Source organism: Plectropomus leopardus, chromosome 5 (genome assembly GCF_026936395.1).
Source record: "Plectropomus leopardus strain MGB_pleo_1.0 chromosome 5, ASM2693639v1, whole genome shotgun sequence".
Taxonomy (NCBI): domain Eukaryota; kingdom Metazoa; phylum Chordata; class Actinopteri; order Perciformes; family Serranidae; genus Plectropomus; species Plectropomus leopardus.
The window spans coordinates 14,933,595-14,958,754 of NC_142180.1; the positions used below are offsets into that span (position 1 = coordinate 14,933,595).

General features: G+C 39.6%; 1 protein-coding gene and 1 long non-coding RNA gene across 6 annotated transcripts; one reads left to right on the forward strand and one right to left on the reverse strand.

The window, feature by feature from the left end:
- Window positions 1–10,095: 10,095 nt before the first annotated feature.
- LOC148189542 (uncharacterized) lies at window positions 10,096–21,750 on the forward strand. Its single transcript, XR_015776591.1, has 4 exons — window positions 10,096–10,644; window positions 19,779–20,051; window positions 20,256–20,350; window positions 21,565–21,750. It is a non-coding gene; the product is annotated as an uncharacterized LOC148189542 (long non-coding RNA).
- Window positions 11,488–24,944, reverse strand: ushbp1 (Usher syndrome 1C binding protein 1). 5 transcript variants are annotated; one of them, XM_088077574.1, is made up of 15 exons: window positions 24,681–24,944; window positions 21,530–21,753; window positions 21,171–21,307; window positions 20,664–20,827; window positions 20,205–20,393; window positions 19,785–20,032; window positions 19,068–19,208; window positions 18,824–18,912; window positions 18,572–18,704; window positions 18,176–18,437; window positions 16,275–16,433; window positions 15,056–15,153; window positions 13,965–14,087; window positions 13,694–13,860; window positions 11,488–13,565 (listed from the first exon to the last, which is right to left on the reverse strand). In XM_088077574.1, exons 1-14 carry the CDS (start codon window positions 24,684–24,686, stop codon window positions 13,695–13,697), a joined length of 2,139 nt encoding a protein of 712 aa, XP_087933700.1. In that variant the 5' UTR covers window positions 24,687–24,944; the 3' UTR covers window positions 11,488–13,565; window position 13,694. The 5 variants fall into 5 exon arrangements, with proteins under 5 accessions (XP_087933700.1, XP_087933699.1, XP_087933701.1 ...); XM_088077573.1 differs by having other exon boundaries at window positions 11,488–13,860; window positions 24,681–24,941; XM_088077575.1 differs by having other exon boundaries at window positions 11,488–13,860; window positions 18,176–18,410; window positions 24,681–24,938.
- Window positions 24,945–25,160: the final 216 nt, after the last annotated feature.

The following is a 25,160-nucleotide window of genomic DNA, read 5'->3' on the forward strand; positions in this document are numbered from 1 at the left end:
TTCACCTGAACACAAGAGGCTTTTGTCAGAATCTCAGATGATATGAAAGTGACACATTAAAGTACTAAACTGCTAAATGACACGTCTTGCAGTATTTCACATACAACCAAATGTCACTTAGTAGAATTCCACAGTCATGGCCATTGTATGTTTTTTTTTTTCTTTTTTTACATTTACTGAGTGTGACCTTGGTTTGAAACTGTGGTATTTAGGTGATTCTCTGCACATGGTTGCCCTATTATTGGTCTTGGAGTGTGTTAACTGCATTAGTTGAAGTGCAGAGGAATTTGAAAACTGGGGTTAAACTTTAACTCAGAGGAGTAACTGCGGGTGAACAAGCAAGAGCACATGACTCACTGCTCCTTCCTCATTAGCCTCTGCTGCCCTTTGGCCCAGAGGCCAGAGGAAAAATCCCCCCCCCCCCTCTCTTTCTCTTTCTGCTCACAACGTTCTCTCCGTTCTTGGGCCTTTGACCTCGAGCGAATGACGGAGCAATTTAAAATACACAGGGCAGTGGAACCTGCCAAAGAAAAACATCTGCTGGGGTGACTCCAGAGCAACATGCAGAGCCCAATCAATATTTGCCCCCCTCCACGCCCAGGACCTGCTGGAGATGGTGGGAAACTTCCCATTTGGTGTATGTTGTTGTCATTCAAATAAGCTATCTCCTGTTTGCTTTGAACAAGATATCAACCCTTTGTTTGTAGAGAAGTCAATAGACGGGTGTACTGTAACGGCAGTGGAGCTTTTTTCTCCATGTATCTGATGTAAATGTAAGGTACATTATTGAATGAAGCTGCTATTAAACTGAGTTTAAACTGAGAAGAAGCCATGGCTTTGCTGTGGCTCACTACTTTAACTCTGATGTCAATAATATTCTTCTTTTTGTTGTTGTTTTTTCAGTAGCTTCAAAGTTACATAAAGCATCTACACTTTCTGGAAATACCAGTTTTGTTGGAATAGGTGTGTACTTGTTTCTTCCAGATGACGATATTTCTCACATTTAGGATAGATCTAATTTTGGAAAAGATGGTTATTCACTTTTTACTGAGAGTTGGATTATAAGACAACCACTCTCATGTTTGTGTACTACAGGGTGGTGCTAGAGCTGCAAGACAACAGTGAGAAACAAAGAAAACATTATATTATATATACACATCATTTGTTTATTCTATAAAAAAACTGAAGTGCCAAGAGGAAATCACCAATAAGACCGAGCAGGTGTTCACAATAAAACTAACACATATATCCATTCAAAACAATGTAGTATTTTTTTTCTATGTCTGTGTCATGATTTGCTCAGATCTCCTCTTGAGGTCATGTTTTTCCTCTGTTTAACCCTTTGCAACCTGAAGAAATTGGCCTAATTTCTTTCAAAAACATGGAAAAAAAGCAATGAGCGACTGAAGATGGAATCTTCGAAGGAAAAAAATATCTTAAAATTAGTTTAATTTAATAATTAAAATTTAATTTAATAATTAATTTAATTAATTCAATTTAATTTAATTTAAAAAATAATTATTATTCTGCAAAATTATTAAAAATATATAAATATGACAAATAGAGAAATAGTTCTCTGGCGTTTCTCCATAGCTTTAAAAAAAAAAAAAATGTTCCTCTAAGGTGCGTACCCACCAAACGCGATTAAAAATGATCGCGCCTCAAGATTACATACAAAGTCAATGCAAAGACGCGATTTGACGCCTCATTTTGCCGGGCGACGCGATGGCCGCGATTGCGCGGCGCGTTGGACGCGAAATTCGCGGCGCGAATTTCGCGTCCAACGCGCCTCGCGTCCAACGCTCGAGTTGAAATAATTGAACTTTTGCGGCGTCGTCGCGTGAAGACGCGCCGCGACAGCCTATCAGCGTTGAGATCGTCATCGACGTGCTGACGTATGGACGTCCTGGTGTTCTCTCGCAAAATCTAATCAAACTGCCAGAAACAATGGAGGAGCAGCTTATCGTCGCCATCACCGCTCACCCAGAGCTGTACGACAGTTCCTGTCCCTTGTTGCAGGAGACGGTGGAACTCGCCGAGCTCACGCCGCCTCCGTAGGGTAGCATGCACCCAGAACTGACGTCGGCGCCTAGCCCGCAAACGACGCTGGGAACTTCTCCAGAGCAGATGCGGTGCAGCGATCGTCAACGAGAGAATGAAATGGCGGAAGAAATGTTGTTGTTTGGGCGGGCTCAACGCGCGGCGCGATTTCGTCGCGCGTCGAGTCCCATTTTGGGGTTTTTGTACGAGCGTCAAAACTGGAGCGTCCGGCGCGACGCGATTTCATTTGAGGCGCGATGAAATAATTTTTATCGCGTTTGGTGGGTACGCACGTAATTTCATCTACAAATTTCTGGCAAATTATGGAACATTTCTTGTTAAGTTGCTTATTGCCTTTTTCCCATGTTTTTGGAATAAATCAAACCAATGTTCTCAGGGTTCAAAGATTGTAGAAAGCGTTTGTATGCAGTACAAGAAAAGTGATGTCAACCTGTTTCCCTACTTACACCAGCCCCGTTTCTATGTTCTCTGTCAGTTTGTCTTCGGTTTGTTTTGGAGTTTTGTTACTGGCTTTCCTGTGCCTGCTTCACTTTGGGCCTGCCTTCAGATTTGGGCACTACATCTGCATACTTTACCTGTATTTTTAAGTTAGTAGCGCCACAGCTGATGAAGAATGCCAAACATTTTCAATAACTCAAGAGCAAGGTCACAAGTCCAAAAGTCAAAATTAATGGGAAAAAAAGAGATATGTAATAATTTCCAAAATTTGCAACATGGTGTTAACTCACAACTCACTGTTTTGCTTCAGTCCATATTTGATGGCATTTAACCTTTGTAATGTAAGTATTGTTGCGAGGCCCACTCTCCCATCACGTCTGGTCTTGGACTTAGTAGTTTTAAGTTTGGTGTTTTTTGTTTGAAAATGCAAATGTCACTTTTTGTCATTATTTATTATGTGTCTGCTTAAAATACGGTTTATGCTGGTTATTGCATCTGTGTTTCACATTGTAGTGTAGACCATTTTCTATATAATTTGCGCTGTGTCAAATATTAGTATAATAATATACTATCAAATATAGTAATTGATTTTTCATAATTTCTTAAAAATTACATATTTGTTAATATTGCTATAACCCTGTTTGTCCATAAACGAACAAATATTCCCATGAGTACATTATAAATTACTTTTTCACCAACTAGTTTGCTTGGTTGGAGCGTCTTGTGGTGTAATGTCATGAAACCTAGTTTATTCCTCCAGCAATTAGATCAAACCTTATTAACCACCAAACAACAGACACTTTTTCTAATCCCTGCTGAGTCCGCTGGCCAATTTGAGTTTATGCTTTCTATGGACTGTGGGGTTTCCCAAACCAAACAAATACCACAGATATAAACACAAAAATGCCTTGCTAGTTCAGTCTTGTTGGGACTGAGATATCTGTTGATTTTTTTTTTTTTAAATAGGCTAAGCTTTTTGATATAAATCTTTGAATTTGACAAGCTGCCTCTTTTGTCTTCAAGGGTTAAAGCCTGCTACATGTCTACAAGACCATAAGAGCCTGTTCTGGAGCGAACAAATGAGATACATGTTAATCAGTATGTATGTTTTTGTGGTCCAGTGAGGCCTCTTTTTGAACCTTGGGCATCACTGAAGCTAGATAGATGTTCCCTGCTCACTCTGTCCATTTTTTTCATGCAACAAAGATTTCCAACCAGACTCAAACCAGAGACATGGCAGTTATGAGGTCTCCTCCTTCTGTTTTGGTTGCACAATGGGTGACGCACTTTGTTTGTGCTGCAAATAGAGCCTTCATTTTCCCAGGAGACTGTAGTCTACCTAGTGGCAGACAAAATGGCACAACAAAGGTTTAGATTTCAGGGGGTGTGCAGGGGACACATGCTTCTCAATATTTAAAAAATGCATTTATCTCGCCAATAAAAACACAAAAGACTTTTATTCTGACACAAATGAAGACATTTCCACTTTGAATTGATGCAGAAAAATCAATCAGAATGCAGGAAATTGTTTGATGCACAAAATTGTCCCTCATTGTGTTGCCCCCAAATGTTGAAACAAAACCTACATCCCTTGATGCATAACAGAAGCGAGGCATACAGGAACCAGTCCGCCATTATTCTATAACTGTTACATTTTTCATTTAAAATTTGCCTCAGGATGATAATTTATAGCAAAAAAAAACCCATCTCTATTGTACTTTATGGCAGCAGAACGACTTTAACATACCATCACACTCAAGTTGACACACCAGCATAAGCATTCATATGACTTCTTTCACATCACCTGTTTGACCCATTGTTAATATAATCATAGTGTAGCTTTATTATTTTAACAGTTTTATACTTGACTTCTGCAGTAAATACAAGTAAGGAATCATCACCAGGCAGCACACCCTTTCTTTCTGTTAAGCGTGACTTGAAGTTCAACAGTTGCAAATACTGACCTTCTGTCAACTGTGATGCCATTGTTCCAACTTATTGCATAAAGCTTTAAATATTCAAATGCAGATATTTTTATGGCTGGCTTTAAGGTCACTTGTGACATCATTTATACACATTTTCCTTGGTTTGTATGGAACGCAATTATAGACGTAATTGCTTTTGTGCTTTGTTTTACATTCAAATGTCATGATCAAAACATAAAAAATAATTACACCCTCGACCTTCATAGCTTTCAGCAAATTCAACATGCCATTGGCAGATCTTGACTTGATTTTAAAATAAAATTCTGATAGTTTGAATTGCAGACAATAAATGTTTATGATGCTGCCAACAGATCTATGGGGTTAAAGGGGCTTATGTGAACCACCTCTAGCATCCCCTTAAAAACTATTTAGCTAAATGTTTTGGGTCAAATGTAAAATGATTACAATTGACAGCTTGTCAATAAGTTGTCAGCAGACAGCCCATTTGACAGATGAACGTCTTTTCTTTTATCCATCCAGAAGCCTGATATTTCCAGACAGGACATTAACCTTAAGGCTCTGTGCAGCCACAACAATTTGATCGTGTGCCCAATCAGCAACTTCAGTCTCGCGTAAATCTGTGTCCAATCTGTTGCTCCCTGCTCGTGCCCTCTGCTATCACCAGACAGTGCCTAGGTCAACTAAGGTGCTTGGGTTGACAGAAAATTAACCAAATTAGCTCAGTGAAGACGACTCAAATGCTTTAATGGGATTAGGATGAGGCCACTCCCTCGGCTGCCTCTCCCCTCTGAACACCTTATTGCTGTAATCTACGGCTCACAAGCTGAGGAGCTCACTGACCTCTTTAGATTATCTGATCTGTTGTTGGTCTGGACACTGATCTGCGCTGCGTTCAGCTCGACTCTGACGTCCCTAGGACACGACTTTGTGAGGAATATCACAAACACATGTCAAGCTCTATTCATGAGTGGATTCAGGCTATCAAGTTTGGTACAGCACACCAGTGTTTTTGTATGTTTTTATTTTATTTAATCACAGTTTACCTCTTATTTTACTAAATTAATTATAATCAATTTAATAAAACTTTTCCAGTGCTTATGTAGATCTTATACAGTTTTAGATTTTGGTCATTCCTTATCAATAAGGGTAGGCTGAAAACATCACGAACTACATCCGTACAGTTTAATCATTTGAAATCTAGATTGACATTATGCTGTGTTCAGACACCTTTCACAAGCTATTTGACACTTTGAAACCTTGGCAAATTAGTTTGGTTTCTTTTAAAAACAAAAGAAGGAAAAAGGCAATGACCAACTTGGCAAGAAATGTCTCACAAAACGCAAGAAATTAGTAATGTGACAAAAAATTTACCTAAAAGGACAATCTCTGTAAACACACAACTACATATAATGCATATATAATTGCATCTGTGGGCAATTAATTTTGGTATTTGAAGCGTTCTGGTTTTAGTTTGCAGTCTGAGTAGCATTGACCAATCACGTTTGAGTCGCAGCTAAATGGTCTGCGTCTTGAAACCCATCAGCTATAGTCTGAGAACGATTTAGCTTTTTACTTGCTTCGTATCTTTCATACATCGATTATCCGAAATGATCAGCACAGAGAAGAAGAAGTCTTGGAGTCTTGGCTCAACGATTCACTTCCTGGCCGTTGCCCTTGGAGGCATATTGTCATCAGACCGATAGCCAATGCTTACAAATGAAGCCAAGCACAAGTTCATTCACAAAGACTTTCTTCATCCTTTTATTTATTCATAATTTTCTCTCTCAGCTGATTATAGCGTTTACACTTCCAGGTAACCAAGTCAAAATGTGTTGCTCCAACTTTTGAACTACAGTCACAGTGCCTCAGATGCTTTTCAGACTGCTAACCATGGACTTCTACACTAAGTAAGCTGAACAGTCATTGCTTTTTATTCTTAGGTTTTTTATTTAAATCTTATTTAGTGATATTTCTGATAGATGCTGCTCAATTATTTCACTGAGCAGTTTGGTTACTTTAGCATTAGTTTAGCATTAGTTGTGGCTTGTGGAAGGGCTATGTGTCCATTGTCACTTAGTTATGTAATAATGCTTTTCCCCCAAAGAAAATAGTCTTTTTCTTATTTTATCTTCTTCCAATTTTACGAAAAAAACCTTCCTTCTTACATCATGATAGAAAGGACCAAATAAAATGATGCCTTCCTACAATAAGTGTGCTAAGTACAACCCTTTATAATTTAAATTAGCTTATAGGTCGATGCTCACTGAATTGATCCAAGGATCCAGGATGAATTTAAGGGATCAAACAACTTTCTTGACCTCTTGTCCAGCGGACATGCAATCCTTTAACAGGAGCTTGAGCATGGAAATCCCCATAATTGGACTCAGTTTCTCTGGCAACAAGATTTCACTTGAGATGTTTGGTCTGAGCTGTTTGCTGTCATTATGTGAGTGGGCGAGGGCACAAAGCGGATGTGATCGGTCATTTGATTGAGGTCAAATCTCTTTCGTGCCTCTCCATGCCAATTGTACCCCCACCTTCCTGACCTCCCCACGGGCGGGCAGTGTCAGAAAGCTCAGAAGAGAGGTGTCAGGTCAACGTGGCACAGAGCGGAGAATAAAGAGATAGAGAGAGGAGGAGGAGATGACAGGGGATATGGAGTGGTTGTGACAGGTGAGCTGATGAGAGAGAGGGCGCGGGGATGACGGCGCGGGCTGTGATCTCTTTATGCAGCTTACAGAGGGACAACTTATTAAAATGAGGAACGGATGCAGAGAGTAAATGAGTTGACCTAAAACCCTGAGGTCACTGCCCCTCCCTTTCTTGTGGACATGTGATTGCGTCCACCCCCCATACTGATTGACAGCCTCTGTCATTGTCTAATAATGGTTTGAGTATTTTTCCCAGGCACTGAAAAACTCCCCTTTCCACAGGCTCGAACGCTGGCTGTTACATGTGGGGGTTTTAAAATGTGTCCAGAGATGTGAAGCTTAAATGCTACCAGATGACAATGTTACAGCCTCTGTGTTGTCCAAAACAATGGCTATTTAAACCCCCAAATCAGTCCGTTCTCATATACTGTGTTTGACTTTCTACTTGTTCTTCAGTGCACTTTCACAAAACAATGCACATTTCATCACACACGTATACAATCATTTTATCATGAGCAAGATTAGATTAGACCTTTCATGCTTTTATCTTGGGTCAAGGTTAAAGGAAGGTTTTATTTATTCAAAAAATAAAAATGTTGAAGTATGTTTGACTAACATTTAACTGAAAGCCAAACCTTTCAGCACTTCAGTAAGAAAATTTTAAAAAGAAAACTGTATTTAAGTACAACTTTTTTGTACTTTACACAAGTATTTTGCTATCTTGCTGCTGCTGTTTCTACTGTGCGTTATGCAACTACCTCCATTAATTACACATTCTTGATATTATTATATATTATAATATATTATATATATATTATATATATTTAATAAGAAAATTATTAACAATCATCTATTTTTAAAGTAAAAGCATCATTTAGAAATATGTATATTGACTAATCCATGGTATTATCTGGCATCATTCAAGGCCCCCAGGCTAAAAAACAAAAGTATAATACTAATATAAAGTGCATGTCTCCTTCCATATAGCACTGTTTACCAAAAGCCAAAGAAACTTTTTTGGGTATTGTTTAGCTCCATTGTTGTTTAGAGTGTTACTTGAAGATTTTCATACAATACCACTTTGTACTTCTAATCCGATACAAATATTTTACTCCATTTATTTGATATGTAACTTTGCTTGCTAGGATTTTACATTTAAAAAAAAAAGATAAGCTTATCAGTGACAATATGGTACAAATGAAATAATTTAATTACGTATAAAGTGGTCAAAATGAGCTCCAGCATGATTTAACAGCCTTATTTTTTGTATATGATAAAGAATCATTAACCAGTGGAATTTCTTTGCACAATCAGTACTTTTGTATATATCATGTATGCATATTTATAACTAAGTACATTTTGCTGGGAATACTTGTTTACTACTTTTACTTGAGTATGATTTTGAATGCAGGACTTGTAACATGGTATTTTTACATTGCATTTTTCTTTTTTTGAGCCAAGCATGATAAAAATAATTTTTTCTCTCCAGGGCACATTTTGGCATAATGCGGGCTCTTTGATACTAAGAGTTGCCCTGAGGTTACAGCGATCATGCTGTCTAAAAAACCTTTGATGAACTCAGGAGCTTAACATAGATCTTAGAGAGAGCGAACACAAAATGGAATGATAATTGTATCATCTGCTCTAATGGCAGCTATTACAACAATAGCGATGGTGACCTGGAGGGATGGGGGCAGCGCGGAGGACCGGCCCTCTGCGCTGACCTCTGCTCGGGAAAGGGCAAGCTCAGGCAAGAGTCAGGGCATCAGGGCGTCAGGGGCTCGCCACCTCGTCTGGCACTCTGAACCCTCCATTCACAGGCTAACACAACAGCCAGGCATCACTGTGACCCTGTGGGTGTGACACTCAACCTTTGCCTTAACCTCCTGACCGTCGGTCACAGCTGCAGCTGACCGGCCCGGGTAGGTCAGAGCAGGGGGGTCAGCTGGAGGAGGGAGAAGGGATGGAGATGATTGAGAGATGAGTGAGGAGAGAAGATGGAGCGAGAAGAAATGAAGGGTAAAGGCAGAGAAACTGAGGTATGAGTGAGAGGTAAAGAGCAAAGGATGGGTATGAAGCGATGGTCACAGTGAGATGGTTTCTTAAACCAAATTTAAAAAAAAACATATTTTCCCCATCACCTTCAGTTGTATCTGCCTCTAGCCTATTGATGGTTTTGGTTTTATATGTACAAATCTTGAAAAATTTGTCTTTTGCATTGGCAAGAAATACAACGAAATGCCAAAAAACAAAAATGCGGTAATGTCGAGTGGTGGAAGAAACACTCCGACCTTTTACCTAAAGTTGCATTGTGTAGGATTTTGGTGGATATATTGACAGAAATAGAAAGAATTTTAAAAGTATGGTTTCTTTAGCAACCAAAAAAAATTGAATTGTTGTGTTTATGTTATCTTAGAATGAGCCGTTTATATCTTCATAAGGAGTAGGTCCTCGTTTCGGGAGATCACCATGTTGCACTTCAGTGTTTCTACAGTAACCTAGAACAGACAAACCAAAAACTGGCTCTACATCGGGCCATTTGTGCTTTTGCATCTGCCACCATAGTTAGAAAAAAAAGGGGGCTATCAGAATATTTAGGCTGCAGTGATGTCACTTGAATGTACAAATAGCTATGAGACAACAGTGTTATGTACAAGCTTTTTTGTTGTAGAAAACCTTTCTCCTAAGAAAAAAATAAACATTAAAACTATTATAGTTAAAAAAAAAATAGATACACGTTTCAAAAAAAAAGTCCCATCATTTCTTGTTTTGCAGTTTTTTTGTATCCCATTATCTGTACCATTCTGCAAAGCAGCTCCTATCTGTGAAGATGCAGAGGGCCACATCACACTCCTGACACTTCAGAGAGGGGCCTGATTCTCCTGCCTGCTCTGCCTGCAGTCAGCACAGTTTATATCCATATGAGGCCCTGCTGCTTGTTAGACTGTCTCCTGATCTACCCATGTCTCATTATTATTATAGGGACTACCAGAGTTTATTCTAATGCATGAGGCGCTACCAATAACAGAGATAGTCACAGCAGGATTAGACCAATCACAGTGCAGTTTGCTCCAGATGACGTAGGCATACGTAAGCGGATACAAAGCGTCGGTCGGTCTGCTGATTGGACGACAAAACCAAAACAAACCTCTGACCTCTTTCCTAAGGAACCATGGGAAACCAATATGGCGTTTAGCATCGATGCTAATATGCTTTTATCACCGAAATATGATTACTATATGGGCGGAAGACACCCAATTTCGGATCTGTCATCACAGATTTATTGAACAAGGTCCCGTAAAAACCCCCCCCCGATTTCCAGGGCTGAATAGAGAGGCTTCTGAAAGGTACAGCCGGGAGCTTTCACTGGCGAAAAAAGTAAGACGATCCGACAAACGGTCGCAGAGTTAGGACACTTTACATAAAGTGGAACAGAGTTTACGCCGGGCTCAGATTAATCACGCGGTCTGTTTGTTTTGCAGGGAGGAAGCCAGACAGATAATTCATCTCACAGTAAGAACCTCCTGAACATCTGGATCAGAGACCAGGTGAGCACATACAGCGGCCCTCGGTGAGCAGCCCGTCTGCGAGGTGCTAAACCGCGTACAACACACAGTTTCAATCCTGAAAGTTTCAGCTGGTTTCAGTTTGCAATCCTTACTGCGAGACACCGCGAAATCTCTGTAATTATGTCACACTGCTCCTTTAAGTAAGAGTAAAAATACCACAGTGTAAAAATACTCAAGCAAAAGTTCTGCATTCAAAATGTGACTTAGTATTAACATCAAAATATGGTACCAAAAGTAGAATTACTCATTATTCAGAATGGCCCGTGTCAGAGTAATGTCTATCATTGGGTTGCAAGTACTGATGCATTCAAGTGTTCATTATATTAATGTTGCAGCTGGTAAAGTTGGAGGTCATTTCCATAACTTTATACAATGCAGGGTAGTTTAATTTATAATAGTGTTTTATTATTTATTATTTGATCTGACCTTTATTTTCTTTAATAAATAATCTGAATCTGCAAAGTTTCTACAGCATAAAAATAATTAGAGTATAAAAGTACATTTTTTTGTCTCTGAAATGTGTTAGAAGTATAACATAAAAATAAATAACCTCTAAATAACATAAATTGGAAATTCTGAAGTAAAGTACAAGTACCTCAAAACTGTACTTAAGTACAATACTTAAGTAAATGTAGGCTTACTTAGTTACATTCCACTACTTTTGGTGTCCTAATGTTTTCTTTTTTAATATTTATATTTTTATTGCATTTTCAAATCTGGGAACAACAACAGAAACACAAATACAACATAATATATGACAAAAAGTTAGACATATATACATATATATTCTTTTTGATAGTTACAATGTATAACATGAGCCTATTCAACAGTATTGTTAATTTTTAATACAGCATTTTAAATAAGAATCAGTACAGTTTCATGTACAGTATTTCTGCCTCTGCTTGAGGCTACATTAGCCACTACTGGCAGGACACACCTCTGAGTCTCTGATCTAACTGTTGATGGTTAAGTTGCATTGTGGGTAATGTAGGCACCAGGTATTAACAATGAAGGAGAATGTGTGGAATGAAAAAGTCGATATCTCTGGTTCTGCTGCATTGGTTTTGGTCCCGTCTATTGTGAAAATCAGAAATGTTGCAGGAGTGCAATGATTTATCAGTGGAGTGCTCTTTTTCCTTTTAAAAAAATCTAACTTTAAGCCATTGCTCTTTCAGAGAGGATGAGTTTTACACTAATTTCATTTGATAGCCTACCATTTTTGTTGGCACCAAGAAAATTTTTTGTAAGTTATCTTTTTGGCCGTTAAGAATGGGAAATCCCATTAGGCTATGTTTTTTATACTATCAAGACACAAAAGTAAGGTTTCCCTCCAGGTTGCTGCAGAGCCTCCAACATCTTGTTGGATAGTAAATTGTCATCTTTACACCGTCTAACTTCTCTAACCGGTCTGTAGCTCTTAGCTGGAAGCCCATTCATTCCTACTGAAGTTGTAAATCATTTTAAACAAGTACCAAATATAAAGTTTTATTTGTTTAGCAAGTAATTTACTAACAAGCTGTATAGAATTATTTGCATGGCTGCTAGAAACACAGGAAACATGGAAACATGTTTTTGGTGTGATTTGGCTGCACTGACCATTAAAAGAGGTGGAAATAGCAGAAGGGAGCACGATGTAGAGATCTATGACGTACATTTTGTGAGCAGATCAGCCATTGTCCTGGCCCCCATCCCCCCGCTCTGAGCTTTGTGACGGCAGTGCGGCTGGAGGGGACTGGCTTTATACAGTCAGCTTGTACGGGAAAAAGGACATGTGAGCTCTCGAGGTCAGTCCCGAGGTCCTCACAGTGTTCAGTCCTTGAATCAGCCTCGCACTTTCATGACTGCATGACAGCTGTTCTCTGAAATAAGGAATGTGTCGTGTGACGTGTGAGTCCTGTTAGACAAGTTAAGCTTTGGATTCCTGTTCGGTTTATTGGTGACTCCCACAAGGGTTAAAAAAGACTGAAAAACTGACAGTGCGCTCTATGTTCTACTGCCCTAAATACTCTATTTACCTCTTCAGTGAATAAATGAACGGACTGATATAGATGTCATTGATGGGTTGACAGATAAATAGATGAATAGGTACATATTTCTTTTCAAGGGTAGAAAATTTAGTGTTAATTGTCACATATCTCCCCTGATTTCTCTCTTGTTCACTCAGTTAATATAAACTTTTTAATATATTTTTTTTTATTACATATTGGACAATTGCAGTTTTTTGACCTGATACTGGGTTTGATGAAAATTTAAAGGTCCCACATTATGCTCATTTTCAGGGTGAAACTTGCTTTGGAGGTTTCTCCTAAAACATGTTTGCATGCTTTAGTGTTCAAAAAAGCACAATTATTTACCTCGTATTGATTTCCTGAGTATACCTGTATTTGTCTCAAGCCCACCTCCAGAAAATCTGCTCTGATAGGTCATTGTTTGAGGGTCTTCCACATCTGTGTTTTGGTGTTTCTGCACCGTCACTGCAGCTGTGTAATGACCGTAACAGCACAATAGCTGCAGTGTCTTCCTCTTTGGTTAAGTTATGACATCACAACTTCATTTTAAAGGCACGGTTTCACAGTTCGGACTTTGTGCATTTCTTGTTGGATTCAGAGTTTTGAAAGTTTCCAAAGACATGAAAATTGAACTATTTATAATATAGGACTTTTCAAGGATTAGTTCTTACAATTTATTACAGAAAATTAATGCGTTAACTAAAATTCATGGTGATCCATCTAGTTGTTGTTGGCCATTTCACTCAAAGCCACAAGTTTCAAACTTTTGGTGGCGTGAGAGGAAGAGTCAGAGGATCAACAAGGTCAGCAGGATTAATCACCAGGGCCATCCATTTAACAAGACTGCTGTCATGGCTGAAAAATGTAATTCTGCAGTGATGATGCTTCTGTCTAAATGGAGCAATAAGTTGACAAATCATAAAAAAACATGTGAGTGTCTTGAATTTAGAAGTACTGTCTGTTATAGTTGATGTGGATAAATGTGACTTTTATGACGCTGATCCTGTCTGAAGACTCACATCACAGAACGGTCTCTTCCCTCCTCCACTCCAAGGCCTCCCCTGCAGCTTTCTGAGCGCCGCTCTGGTGGTGGTGACTCTCCGTCATGGCCGCCACTTTCTGCTCCAGCCGCCACACATGCTCACGGTATTTCCTGCGAATCTGCCGGTATGAGCTCAAGGCTTTACTGGAATGAGAGAAATCCAGAGAGATACATTTGCATTAACAATGACAGTACAAAAAAAAAAAAACATGCAGCGGTTTATTAAAGGCCTTTCTTGTAATCCTTACCTGTGAGCTTGTGTGAGCCGAGCGATCTGCTCTCCGTTATCCCTCCTGTGGGAGGTGCTGTCTGACAGAGCTGTGTTCAGTGAGTCTTGGACTAAAGCCAGTCTCTTTTTCAGGGCTTGTTCCCTGAAAAAGTAAAGACCACATAAAACAAAGGAAAAACATCATGTCAGTGTGATAATTTTGCTTAAAGCACTAAAGATCATCTCATAAACCAGATCATGTAAACAATCAGAGTTGTCTTCATGATGCGTCCCTGACTTGAGAGCGAATGTGGTGCAGAGAGCTAACAGCAGAGCTTTGTTTAGAAGTATTTACTACTGGAGGTCAGAGGAGAAAAAAGATGCTCTCTGAAGCACTTGATGAAGAGAACAAGAGGCCTTTTATGTCCAAAGGCTGCATTTCTGCTGATAGTGTTCCTAAGCAACAGATAAAACCAGGCAACAGATGCTTTAATGATTCGTTTTCTGCACTGACTACATTCATCGGGTACCTTTTTTCTTTCATCTGTGAATGCCCAGTTGACATTACATTCAATCATTTACCAGGTTTCCTTGTTAAGATATTTAAAAAGGCTAATGTTTTAATACATTATATATATGCCATCTATAAAGTGCTTTTATTTGTAGTATTTTATAGTAAGGTATCATGTTTTTTGTTACATTCAGTGCCTTTTCAAACAATACAGTGCTGATTAAGCCTATATTTACCAGGGAAAGCTCTCTGTATTTTGTACTATACTGCATTTGTCGTGGTGTCTGTGGTGACTGTGGCGACTGGCACACCGAGATTGACATGTTTTAACTATCCAGAGCTAAAGGGGGCAGGAAGTATGGCAGAAACTATGCTAGAAAATCCTAAGAAGTGCCCAAGACTAGTTTCTGGAGTGGGTGCTACAGATTAAAAAAAACCCCTCTGCATTTAGAGTAAGGATCAAACCTGATTTATGGTACGGTGCTCAACACTTTTGAAAAGTTTTGCTCGGTAGAAATTAATTAGTCACGCTTCATTTTCAATGTGAGCATCAGCTAAAGCGCCTGCACTCTAGCTTTAAACATTGGATTGCTGCATGCAGAGAAATGACAATGTCTCACCTTTGCAGGACGGCCTGCAGTTCCTTCAGAATGGGTCTGGATCGAGGATCAGCAATGTCCCCATCACCTCCTAACTTAGCTGCATTTTCACTGAGCCTCTATAACAAAACATCCAATAAGGATTACCTTCAAAACTCATAAATCATTCCACATTCAATTTTGTATCAATGAATATACTGTAAATACAGACTGTTATCTGAAGCAGTGTCAGAGTACTTTTAGTTGTTCAACCAAAGAATGAGTTTTCGCAGTCAGTCTCACATTGTTTCATTTTTTTGGCCCATATGTTAGGAACCACTGATTTAAACAGAGCACATCGGAATACCATCATGCTGCGATTGGGCGTCATCGCGATTTTGGTAGAAATAGTCCACAGGATGAATTCCGTAAGAGCAGTCAGAAAGTCTGATGTGCATCTACCAGTGATACTTAACTTATAGCCTGCAGGCTATGCCTGGCCGGGAAAGGGTGCCAGGTGACCCACCAATCATTTTCTAATTCATAATGAAAAGAAATTGATTCACACTATAGATTTCTTTGTACTTTGAATGTAAATAAGGTGCCAGGGTACATAAAAAAAGCATCACATAAGAGCTTGATAATAACTCCATAATAAAAGAGCAAGGAGAGGATCCCCTGGACCCACAAAGCCCCAGATGTCCTGAAATTCTAGTAACACCCCTGTATATGGCAAATCTCAAAAGATAGAAAACAGGCGATTTATTTATTGCACATACTGATAAATATAAAGTTTTTAAAAATGTATTGGCCCCTGGCCTTCTGTCGTTTTGCAAAAGTGGCCCCATGTATACCATTAAAACAAAATACTGGGGAAAAAAAGAAAACACTGTTTGAGGGGAAATTTTAACCCTTGAGTGCACAAAGGTCTGTGCACCACGGTTTCTGTTGTCCTGCGTCTCCAGTGATAGAAAGATGTGTTAAGCTGTTCAGCTCTCTCTCATTTGACAATGACAGAGGTGTGTGGTGCAGTATGAATCTGTGCCCAGCAGAAGACCTTGTGGAACCAAAATATCCCTCTTGGCCTGGAGGGATTCTGCTTTGGTGGATGTGTGATTTCCCATGTGGGACACCCAGATTTGAATCGGGTCTGCCACAGTAGACCAGCGTCCTGCTCCCTCTTGCTCATTTCACCTTGACTTTGTATTATTTGAAAATTAAAATAAAAGGTCTCTGTTAATGCTGTAGGAGTCTTTCCTACCTGTTGTTCGGTCTTACGATCCTCCGTCTCCTCTCGGAGGCTTTCTGGAACGAACGCTCCAGCTGCTTCCTGGGCCTTCTGGGCCATTAAACCCCACTCCAGACACCTCAGCTCTTTCTCCTTGAGGCGGATTAAAGCTCGCAGATCTGACATCTCCTCCTGAAAAAGTTAATCATAAACCATAGTGTATAAAGAGTTGAACACAGATATAGCATAAGAAAAGCTGTGTGTGTGTATTAGTGGAAGAAACACGAGCTGTAGATACTTTATCACAACCATCAGATTTGTTTTGTGGCTGTTGTGGGAGGGGAAAGCTCCAGTCTGCACAATTTTGATACAATTTCTTTATTTGTCTGTTTTTAATAATTTATAGAATTGTATGGTTATCCGTCATCTCCTAGCTGGAATCAAACTGTGGAGGTTAGGGCTATGTTTGTGCCTTAAAAGGAAGTTCATTACCAAATCAAAAATATGTATTTTAACTCTTACCTGTAGTGCTAGATTTTATTAGTCCATGCTGTTTTGGTGTGAGCTGCAGAGTGCTGGCGATGTGGGCCGTAGAGATGTCTGCTTCTTTTTAATATATTGGAAGTGGATGGCACTCAGGTTGTTGTGCTAAAAGCGCCAAAAAATATATTTGAAAATTCAACCTTTTCAGTCAGCGTGCGATGTAAACATAGATGGCATCCCCCTCGACTGAGCTGTAACGGCCGTCAGTGGTGCTAGGTGAGGTTTCTATCTGTGAGCTGATATGGTTGGTAGGTGTAGTTCAGAAGAAAGAATATAGTTCCTACATGAAACTGCACACAATGAGGTCTGTGGATTATCTCGAGTAACTGAGACATGATTTTAAAAGGAGACATTGTTGTTAATTTTTTATGGTTCCGCGTCAGTGACAGCCGTGACAAGAGGCGTTATGTTTTTGGGTTGTCCGTCTCTTCGTATGGACATACGTAAGAATGAATGAATTTCTTCAAATTAAGCACAAAAGTCCACTTGGACTCAGGGATGGTCTGATTAGATTTTGGTGGTTAAAGGTCAAAGCTCAAGGTCACTGTGACCTCGTCTGTCTTATTCTTGTGAGCGAGATATCTTAAGAACACCTTAAGGGAGTTTATTCAAATTTGACATAAACATTCATAAACATAAACATTAGAATTGGTGTTCAAAGGTAGAGGTGACTGTGACCTTGCATTTGTCTCATTTTTCTGTTGATGGACTTGAGGGAGCTTCTTTAAATTTGACCCCAACACCTACTTGGACTCAAGAATGAACTGACTAGAATCTGGTGGTCGAAGGTCAAAGACACAGTGACCTCATACAACTTGCTTTTGGCTATAACTCAAGAACCCTTCACAACCATCTTAAAACTGTGCTGATTGTATCGATCTTTTACATCCGTCCAGACATGGGTGTAAACTGTAAGTGCAACTTGACCGGTGTGCGGAGGCACACAACTGTGTGGTTATATATCTGGTTTTAATATTTTTTTGCACTTTTAGCACCACAAGTTGAGTGCCATCCAGTTCTGTTATATTGGAGAAAAGGCAGACCAGAACAATCTATGTTATAGCACTACAGGTAAAAGGAAAAAAAATATATTTTTGATTTGGGGGTGTACTGTTACTTTAACATTTTAAATATTAGGATGTCAACACCTTTTCTGTTTTGGATTTACATTTTCAAAATGTCAAACTATGATTGCTTTACCAGTTTCAGGTCTCTCAGTGTTCCCCATTCTCACTAGATTCGCAGTATGAGATGCTGGCAGTGTCTTGCACTCATAACAACGATGAAATTAGCACAAAAGATACTTTTATCTCATGATCTCTTCATGAAAGTTTTTTTGTTTGCTTCAGATCTTGATTTTTGATGCACACGTTAGGACAGGGAGCTCCTACCCTGACAGAGATGAGCTCATAGAACAGAGAAGCTTTCTCTTTCTTGGTATCAGGAGGTTTGGTGTTTTCTTTCGTCACATGTCCCCCTCTTGATCCAGCTGGGAGACCAGTTTCAGGGCTCATTTCGCTCACAGTTCCTGGGCTTGGCTTAGGTAGACGAAGGGCTGCCCGCTCCTTCTTTAGGCGCTCGATTTGCTGACGGAGAACAGCCTCTCGCTCTGGCTGTTCAGATGTCCTGAAGGGTTTATGGGTAGTGAGTGATCTGATGATATGCAATAGTTTAAAATGTAATCCTTTCTATTTGCAATTTCAGTTGGCCAATATTAATGCATACTTTCCTTTCTACACATTTATATTACTGTGCTTGAATGTACAAAGAGCACTTTCAAACGTTACCTCTGCTCTGTGTGACTCCGTGTTTCCGTCTCCTCTGTGACCCCTGCTGTTGAGAAGGAGGTGGACAGCTCCTCAGTTCCCATTTTCAAGAGCTGAGCTGATGGCCGGTCGGGCTGCTGCTTGTCACCGACCTCTGATGAGAGGAAAAACTGTGAGCCTGACTGTGTGTTTAGTGCATGAGTGGATGACATGCATATCTACTGTATACGAGCCACTGAGTTTAGGCAGTATTCAAACATGGCATTCAAACACCTGCTGAGTCCGTCTGCAGAGGAATGCCTTGCTGCTTCTTGGCGTCATAAAGTGACAGCAGCTCGCTGTAGGCCTCCTCGCACTCCTCACTGTCAATCACGAGCACAAAGACAACATACGACCTCACTGCATGAGAAGAACCCACATTAATACTGTCAAATGGCTGTCCTGAACACATTCATTATTTTTGAATGGCCTTGAATGGCCTTTGTACGTGTGTGTCAGCTGTGGTTTATGTGTGTACCAGTATCTGAGAGCCATCTGCAGGGCAGAGCAGTCAGCCTCAAGTCTGTTTAGTGTTAAACTGATCTGCTCTGACTCTCCCTTCCTTCGCTCCAGAGCTGCAGTCAGCCGTTCATTTCTGGCCCTCAGCCTCTCAATGCACCTGTGAAATTGAAGGAGAAAATATGAGGGGATTGAGCGCAAAAACCTTTAATTCATAAAACATTTTAAATAATGAAGCTGCCTCAGAGGAAGAAACAGTTTCACTGTATTGGTTTAGTCAAGCCAAAACTGGTCATGCTGGCAGGATTCTGACTAGAGGTTTAAGACTGCCATTGAACTTCCTGCATGTTACCATTTTCAAAATTCTCTCCTTTTGCATATCCAGGGCTCTCACCATTTGAAACACTTGCAGTGCTTTTAGTGCTTTTCGTGAAACAACAACCTCGAGCTTGCAACTTATATGCTAAAATGTCTTTTTCCCAGTTTTCCCAAACACTGTATAAATAATAAAAATAGCTACTGTCACTCATTGGTTCATAGACGTCCATTTTAAAGCGACTTATTTAGTGTAGCTATGCTAACGTGCCAATATAATCAACCTGACCTTGACAGGTCAAACTTGCTATAATAAGTTATCACAATACAAATAAATTTGAGTAATACACAGATATCGTGCCAGCAAAGACTCTGCTGCTCCCCGCAGACTAAACCATCTTTGTGCCCTCCACAGACTCACCTGTTCAGTCGCTCTGTCTCAGACTCCAGGCTGATGGGGCTCGGACAGGGACTGCACGAGTTAACAGAGCCGACTGGAGAACCATCCCCACCCACAGACAGAGGTGTCATCGCTCTGGCTGCTCTTCTGTAGAGTAACGGTGAACCAGGGAATGGAGGAGACGCCCAGTCTGGACTGAGAGCCCCAGCAGTGGGTCGGTAGGAAGGAGAGCGACTGCCTGACCTCCAGGCTTTATGGAGACCGACCAGCTGAGAAACAAGAGAAAAGGTACTACATTTATTTCTTCTGTTTGAAGTCATTCATTGAGTTGAATCACTAGTTTTTATACTATTTATGTTCTCAAACTTCCTAAGTTGATTGGTGTTTTCAGCATTTTTATATTTCACTTTCTCCTGTCGTAAATGAAACCCTCTCTCCCACCTTGTTCTTCTCCTCCTCCATATGACTGATGTTGCTCTGTGCTCTCTCCAGCTCCTCCTGGTGACCCTGTAAGGTGCCTCTGAGAGCAGAGTCCCGCTTCTCCAGATCCAGGAGGTCCTCCTGATACTGTTCCTTTGGGAGGCCTGGTGGGCACGAAATCCCAAACTCTGTTTCCATCTCCTCCAGTATCTGCAAACCAGAGCCAAAATTACTGAAGGGCTGACGGGAGTCTAAAGATAGCCTGAACAGTGACATATTTTTCTCCTATGGCAATTTATTAAAACTCAGACAGACACAACAATGCTTTTTCACTTCATGACACCAGAGAGTAGCAAAGGTAGTGGCAAATCCTGTCAGGAAATTTGACCCAACATTAGATTTTTGTTGAAATCTGCAGCTGTATAAAAAATACATCAAAAACCTCACATTATAAATAAGAGATTAATAGAGTTTTAATACCTGAGTGGCTTTAAACCAGCTCTCCTGGGCCGCTCTCAGGTGCTCTCTGTGTTTGTGCTGGTCAGAGGCTGTGATGGGGGCGGCCCAAGACCTTTTACAGCTGATAGAGTCCTCCACTGATGATAAAACCTCCTGGAGTTTAGTCCAGACTACTCCACCGCCCCCTAGTGCATGAAATATAGAGGTGCAATTACTCATGCAACCCGACCCTAACCCTAACCCTAACCCATGTCCTGAGGGTCAGTTTTATATTCTACCAGAGCAGAAACAGCCTATGGAAAAAAAAATGAATATATTTTTTTAAAAAAGCTTTCTTTAACAGTTTTCACTTTCTATGCAAGATTTTCCATCAAGTTAACTTGCTGTCTTTTACAGATTAAATATTTAACATAAAATTGGACACAAAATGTCTTGTTTGGCCTAGTTGCAGGAAAGATCAACTACATACAGTGCAGATGTAAAGCATCCAAAAGATGACAAAGTAATGTTAGGTGTGTCTTTGCCAACCTCTGTCAGTCAGTGGAGGGTCAGATGCGGCAGTGGAGGCGATGCTCCTCTCTGGGCTTCTCCTGACCAGCCTGTGGGACAGGAGGTCTGGAACCAGAGGCCTGGATGGTCCTGGTGATCTCAGGTCCCCTGGTTCACTGCAGAAAACCACCAAAATAATTGCTTATAAATAACAGTGTAAACTGTGTTTACTTTGAAACAAGCTAAGCAGACCAATATATAATGTACTGAGGGGAAAATATGAAAAAATCTTTATTTGGAGAGAACTCAAATCAATTAATTCAGATAAATTTTATGCCTCACATTGGTGCCACAGTTTCATAAATCCCATATCTAAGTATTGTCTTGACTAATGTTACCTTGGTGCCTTTAATGACCCCATCTTCTTGTTCAGGTCAGCGATGATGCTGAGCAGCGTGCCTACTTCAGCCTCACACTGAGCCAGTTCTGCTGCTGAAGGCTCAAGATTGGCTGTGGGATCCGAGTTCTCAGGGTCAAGGGTCATATGTTCGATGGGGATCATCACCTCCGTGTCACACCCTGACCCAGCATCCAGGCTGTCACATCTGACCAGGCAAGACTCCTGAACACATGAGGTCATTTGGATTTTCAATAATTTGCCATTTGTTGTCATTATTTTAGCTTTTTACTGCCATTTTCTTATTTTCTTCCCTTCAGTTCTTACATATATTTATCCCAATAATACACACTAAGTGTGCGTTCTTGCTGCCTGTTTATAATCATCCTCCACTGAAGACTGGCTCATAATTAATGTGAGCAAAATAATGTGTTATCCTGTTGAAGCAGACATTGTTGCTACACTGTTTAGCCGCTATTGTTTTAAGCGGCGGAAAAGGAGGAAACTAAAACATCCTGAGATCCAACTTCCTGCCTCGCAAATATTTGTGGACTAACCATCTTTTGTTGTTCTCAAAGAATGTCGGCTAAAATAAATTAGAACACAGTGTTAATTCTGCTATAAAGTAGATATGATGTCAAAGAATTTGCCGAAGTGATACAAAACACTTTTGATTGTGTAGATTCTAACATATATTGTAAATTTCATACATCCTTACATTCTTTAAATTCCTTATCCATCCACCAATACATCCACTTTACCCACCTCTTCCAGAGTCACAGGGGAAGTATTTATGCATGCACTGGTTAGAAAACGAAGAACCACCGTAGATAATTTACCAGCTAAACACTCACATTTAAAGTCTCTGGCTATTTAGATTCTCAAATTCACTCAAGTATTCGAATGTGGGAAGGACATCACTTATATAATGTAAAAATGTATGTATGTAATGCCACTCAATCAACAATTTTACTCACTAAACATTCTGCTACTAATTCACAATAGTATAATCAGATTTCATGCCAGTGCAAGAGGGTGTAATTCTGTGTAATCGTTCCTATCTCAAGGTTATTTTAGCCAGCAGTTTCACAGGTGACTGGTTTCAGGCTTACGAGTTTCACAGACTTGTCAAATTTACACAGTAAACATCCAAGCCATGCAAAGTCCAATAAAATAAGCAACATATTGTCAAACAAACACTGAAAGACTTCATCATAACCTACCTCCATTCTTCTTGATCCTGATGTCTGCAGCAGTGATTTAGTTCCTGATGTGGCAGTTCACAACCTATAATTAAACATTTGACAAACTAAGGATGTTTTCTTTAGTCTTGCTATTTTTGTGTTTTTATATTTCCCAACAGTTCAGTCAGTCACTGCTACAGTCTGCTGTTAGCATGTCTGCACAACAGTGTTTAGTGTGATGAGTGAAGTAAGTGGAAAACACTCAGAAAGTCATCCCCACCCATTCCCCGTCACTTTATGTCCTTTCCTGTTTTGTCCGCATGTAGCTTCCACGCCTTTTCACATAAAACTGTGTACTATGATGTTATGTAATTTTAAAAAAATGTATAAAGTTACAATCAGTTTTGACCATAGCATTGATGGAAGAGATGTGTTAGTGTCTATTTTTATCTCTGTTTACTGCAAAGATAGTTTCTACTCATTTAGTGAGCTGTGCTAAAAGGTGATCAGCTGAAACCAAACTTGAATTTTGCAAGATAATATATTCAACATTAGTTTCCTGTAGGGATGTGAGAACTGAGAGCAGTACATTACGCCCTAAAGATATGTATATGAATAACTTTTGTAGTTCTGATTCACAAAATGGATTAGCAGTAATGGCGGACTTCATTCCTTAAACTTACGATTTTTTTTTACCGCCACAAATATTGTTTTTACGACTACAATCACCACCACCATCTCCAAAAGGAAAAAAGACGGAGGAAAAAGGCAGAAAAATGTATCCTTGTCATTAAACTCCACTACCCATAATGCCACGATACTTCCCGTTTCCGGTTTGATCATTTCCGGTAAGGAAGTTATCCGTTCAAAACCAAAACAAATGTTTGTTCGTCGTCGACATATTTTACAACTTTCAATGACTTTTCCCTTTAATTGAATCATAGACGTTTTGCAGTTAGTCATCACGTAAGTGTATTTTGACATTTTAACATAAAACATGCTCTACGTCTTTATTGGTCTGCTTTGCTCTAGTTTCTCTTGAAGCTAATGCTAACAGCTCACTTGGCTTCTGCGCTGTCATCAAACATCACCTACATAGACTCTGGCTTTCTGGACCTTTTGATCGATGCATTTCTAGCTAAACTATGCATCCTGTAAAGATAAAACACCTCACATTTTGTTATTCCAGTTACACTGCGTTTACAAAGACAGAATCGTAGTTTATTGTGAACTAGCATGATTTTTAAACCAGAAAGAAAAAACAGAAAGTTACTGCAGACATTGGTTGTGATTCTGAGTCTCATGCAGATTTCTTGTTCCCATTGTACCATCTGTATTGGACTTCATAGTAACTCTTGTCTTGATGTTTTAGGATTTATAGTCAGTTTTCTCCTATTTGCAGTTGCTGCTGGTGTTTTTTGAGAGGCAGGTACTCTGTTACCCATCAGATTTGATGACCTGCTCAGAAAGTTTTGCTATACTGCCACTACAAATGCTTTTAACATGGTCACACATTATATTTTGAAAGTTTTTAGCAAAAGAGGTGCTATCTGGGATATTTATCAAACAGATATTATTCACATAATACACTGACAGTGTATAGAACAAATTAATACTGTTCAAATATTTTTTTTCACAATTTACCGGTGCCCCAAGCGACATCTTCAAATGTCTTATTTTGTCTGACAAAACAGTCCAATCACAAAACATTTAATTTATAAGCTGCAGCTGCAGATCTTTGCTATCCACAGTTGGGAGCATTTATCTATCTTATATCTGTCCCCAGCTGAATACTATATACCCTATCAAAAATATTGTACAGAGTAAATTATGTTTAAAACATTTACTTTTGCAACATAGCTGAAATTTATTTGCGTCATATTATCTGATCAGTCACAGCATTTTTGGAACACTTGTTTAAAGATCAATATTTTCAAACAAACACTGAAAGACTTCATCATAACCTACCTCCATGCTTCTTGATCCTGATGTCTGCAGCAGTGATTTAGTTCCTGATGTGGCAGTTCACAACCTATAATTAAACATTTGACAAACTAAGGATGTTTTCTTTAGTCTTGCTATTTTTGTGTTTTTATATTTCCCAACAGTTCAGTCAGTCACTGCTACAGTCTGCTGTTAGCATGTCTGCACAACAGTGTTTAGTGTGATGAGTGAAGTAAGTGGAAAACACTCAGAAAGTCATCCCCACCCATTCCCCGTCACTTTATGTCCTTTCCTGTTTTGTCCGCTTCGACGCCTTTTCACATACAAGTGTGTATTAGGATGTTATGTAATTCAAGAAATGTATGAAGTTACAATCAGTTTTGACCATAACATTGACGTAAGACACGTGTTAGTGTTTATTTTTATCTGTATTGCTACAAATATAGTTTCTACTCATTTACCCACACTGAGTGAGCTGAACAAAAAAGTGATCAGCTGAAACCA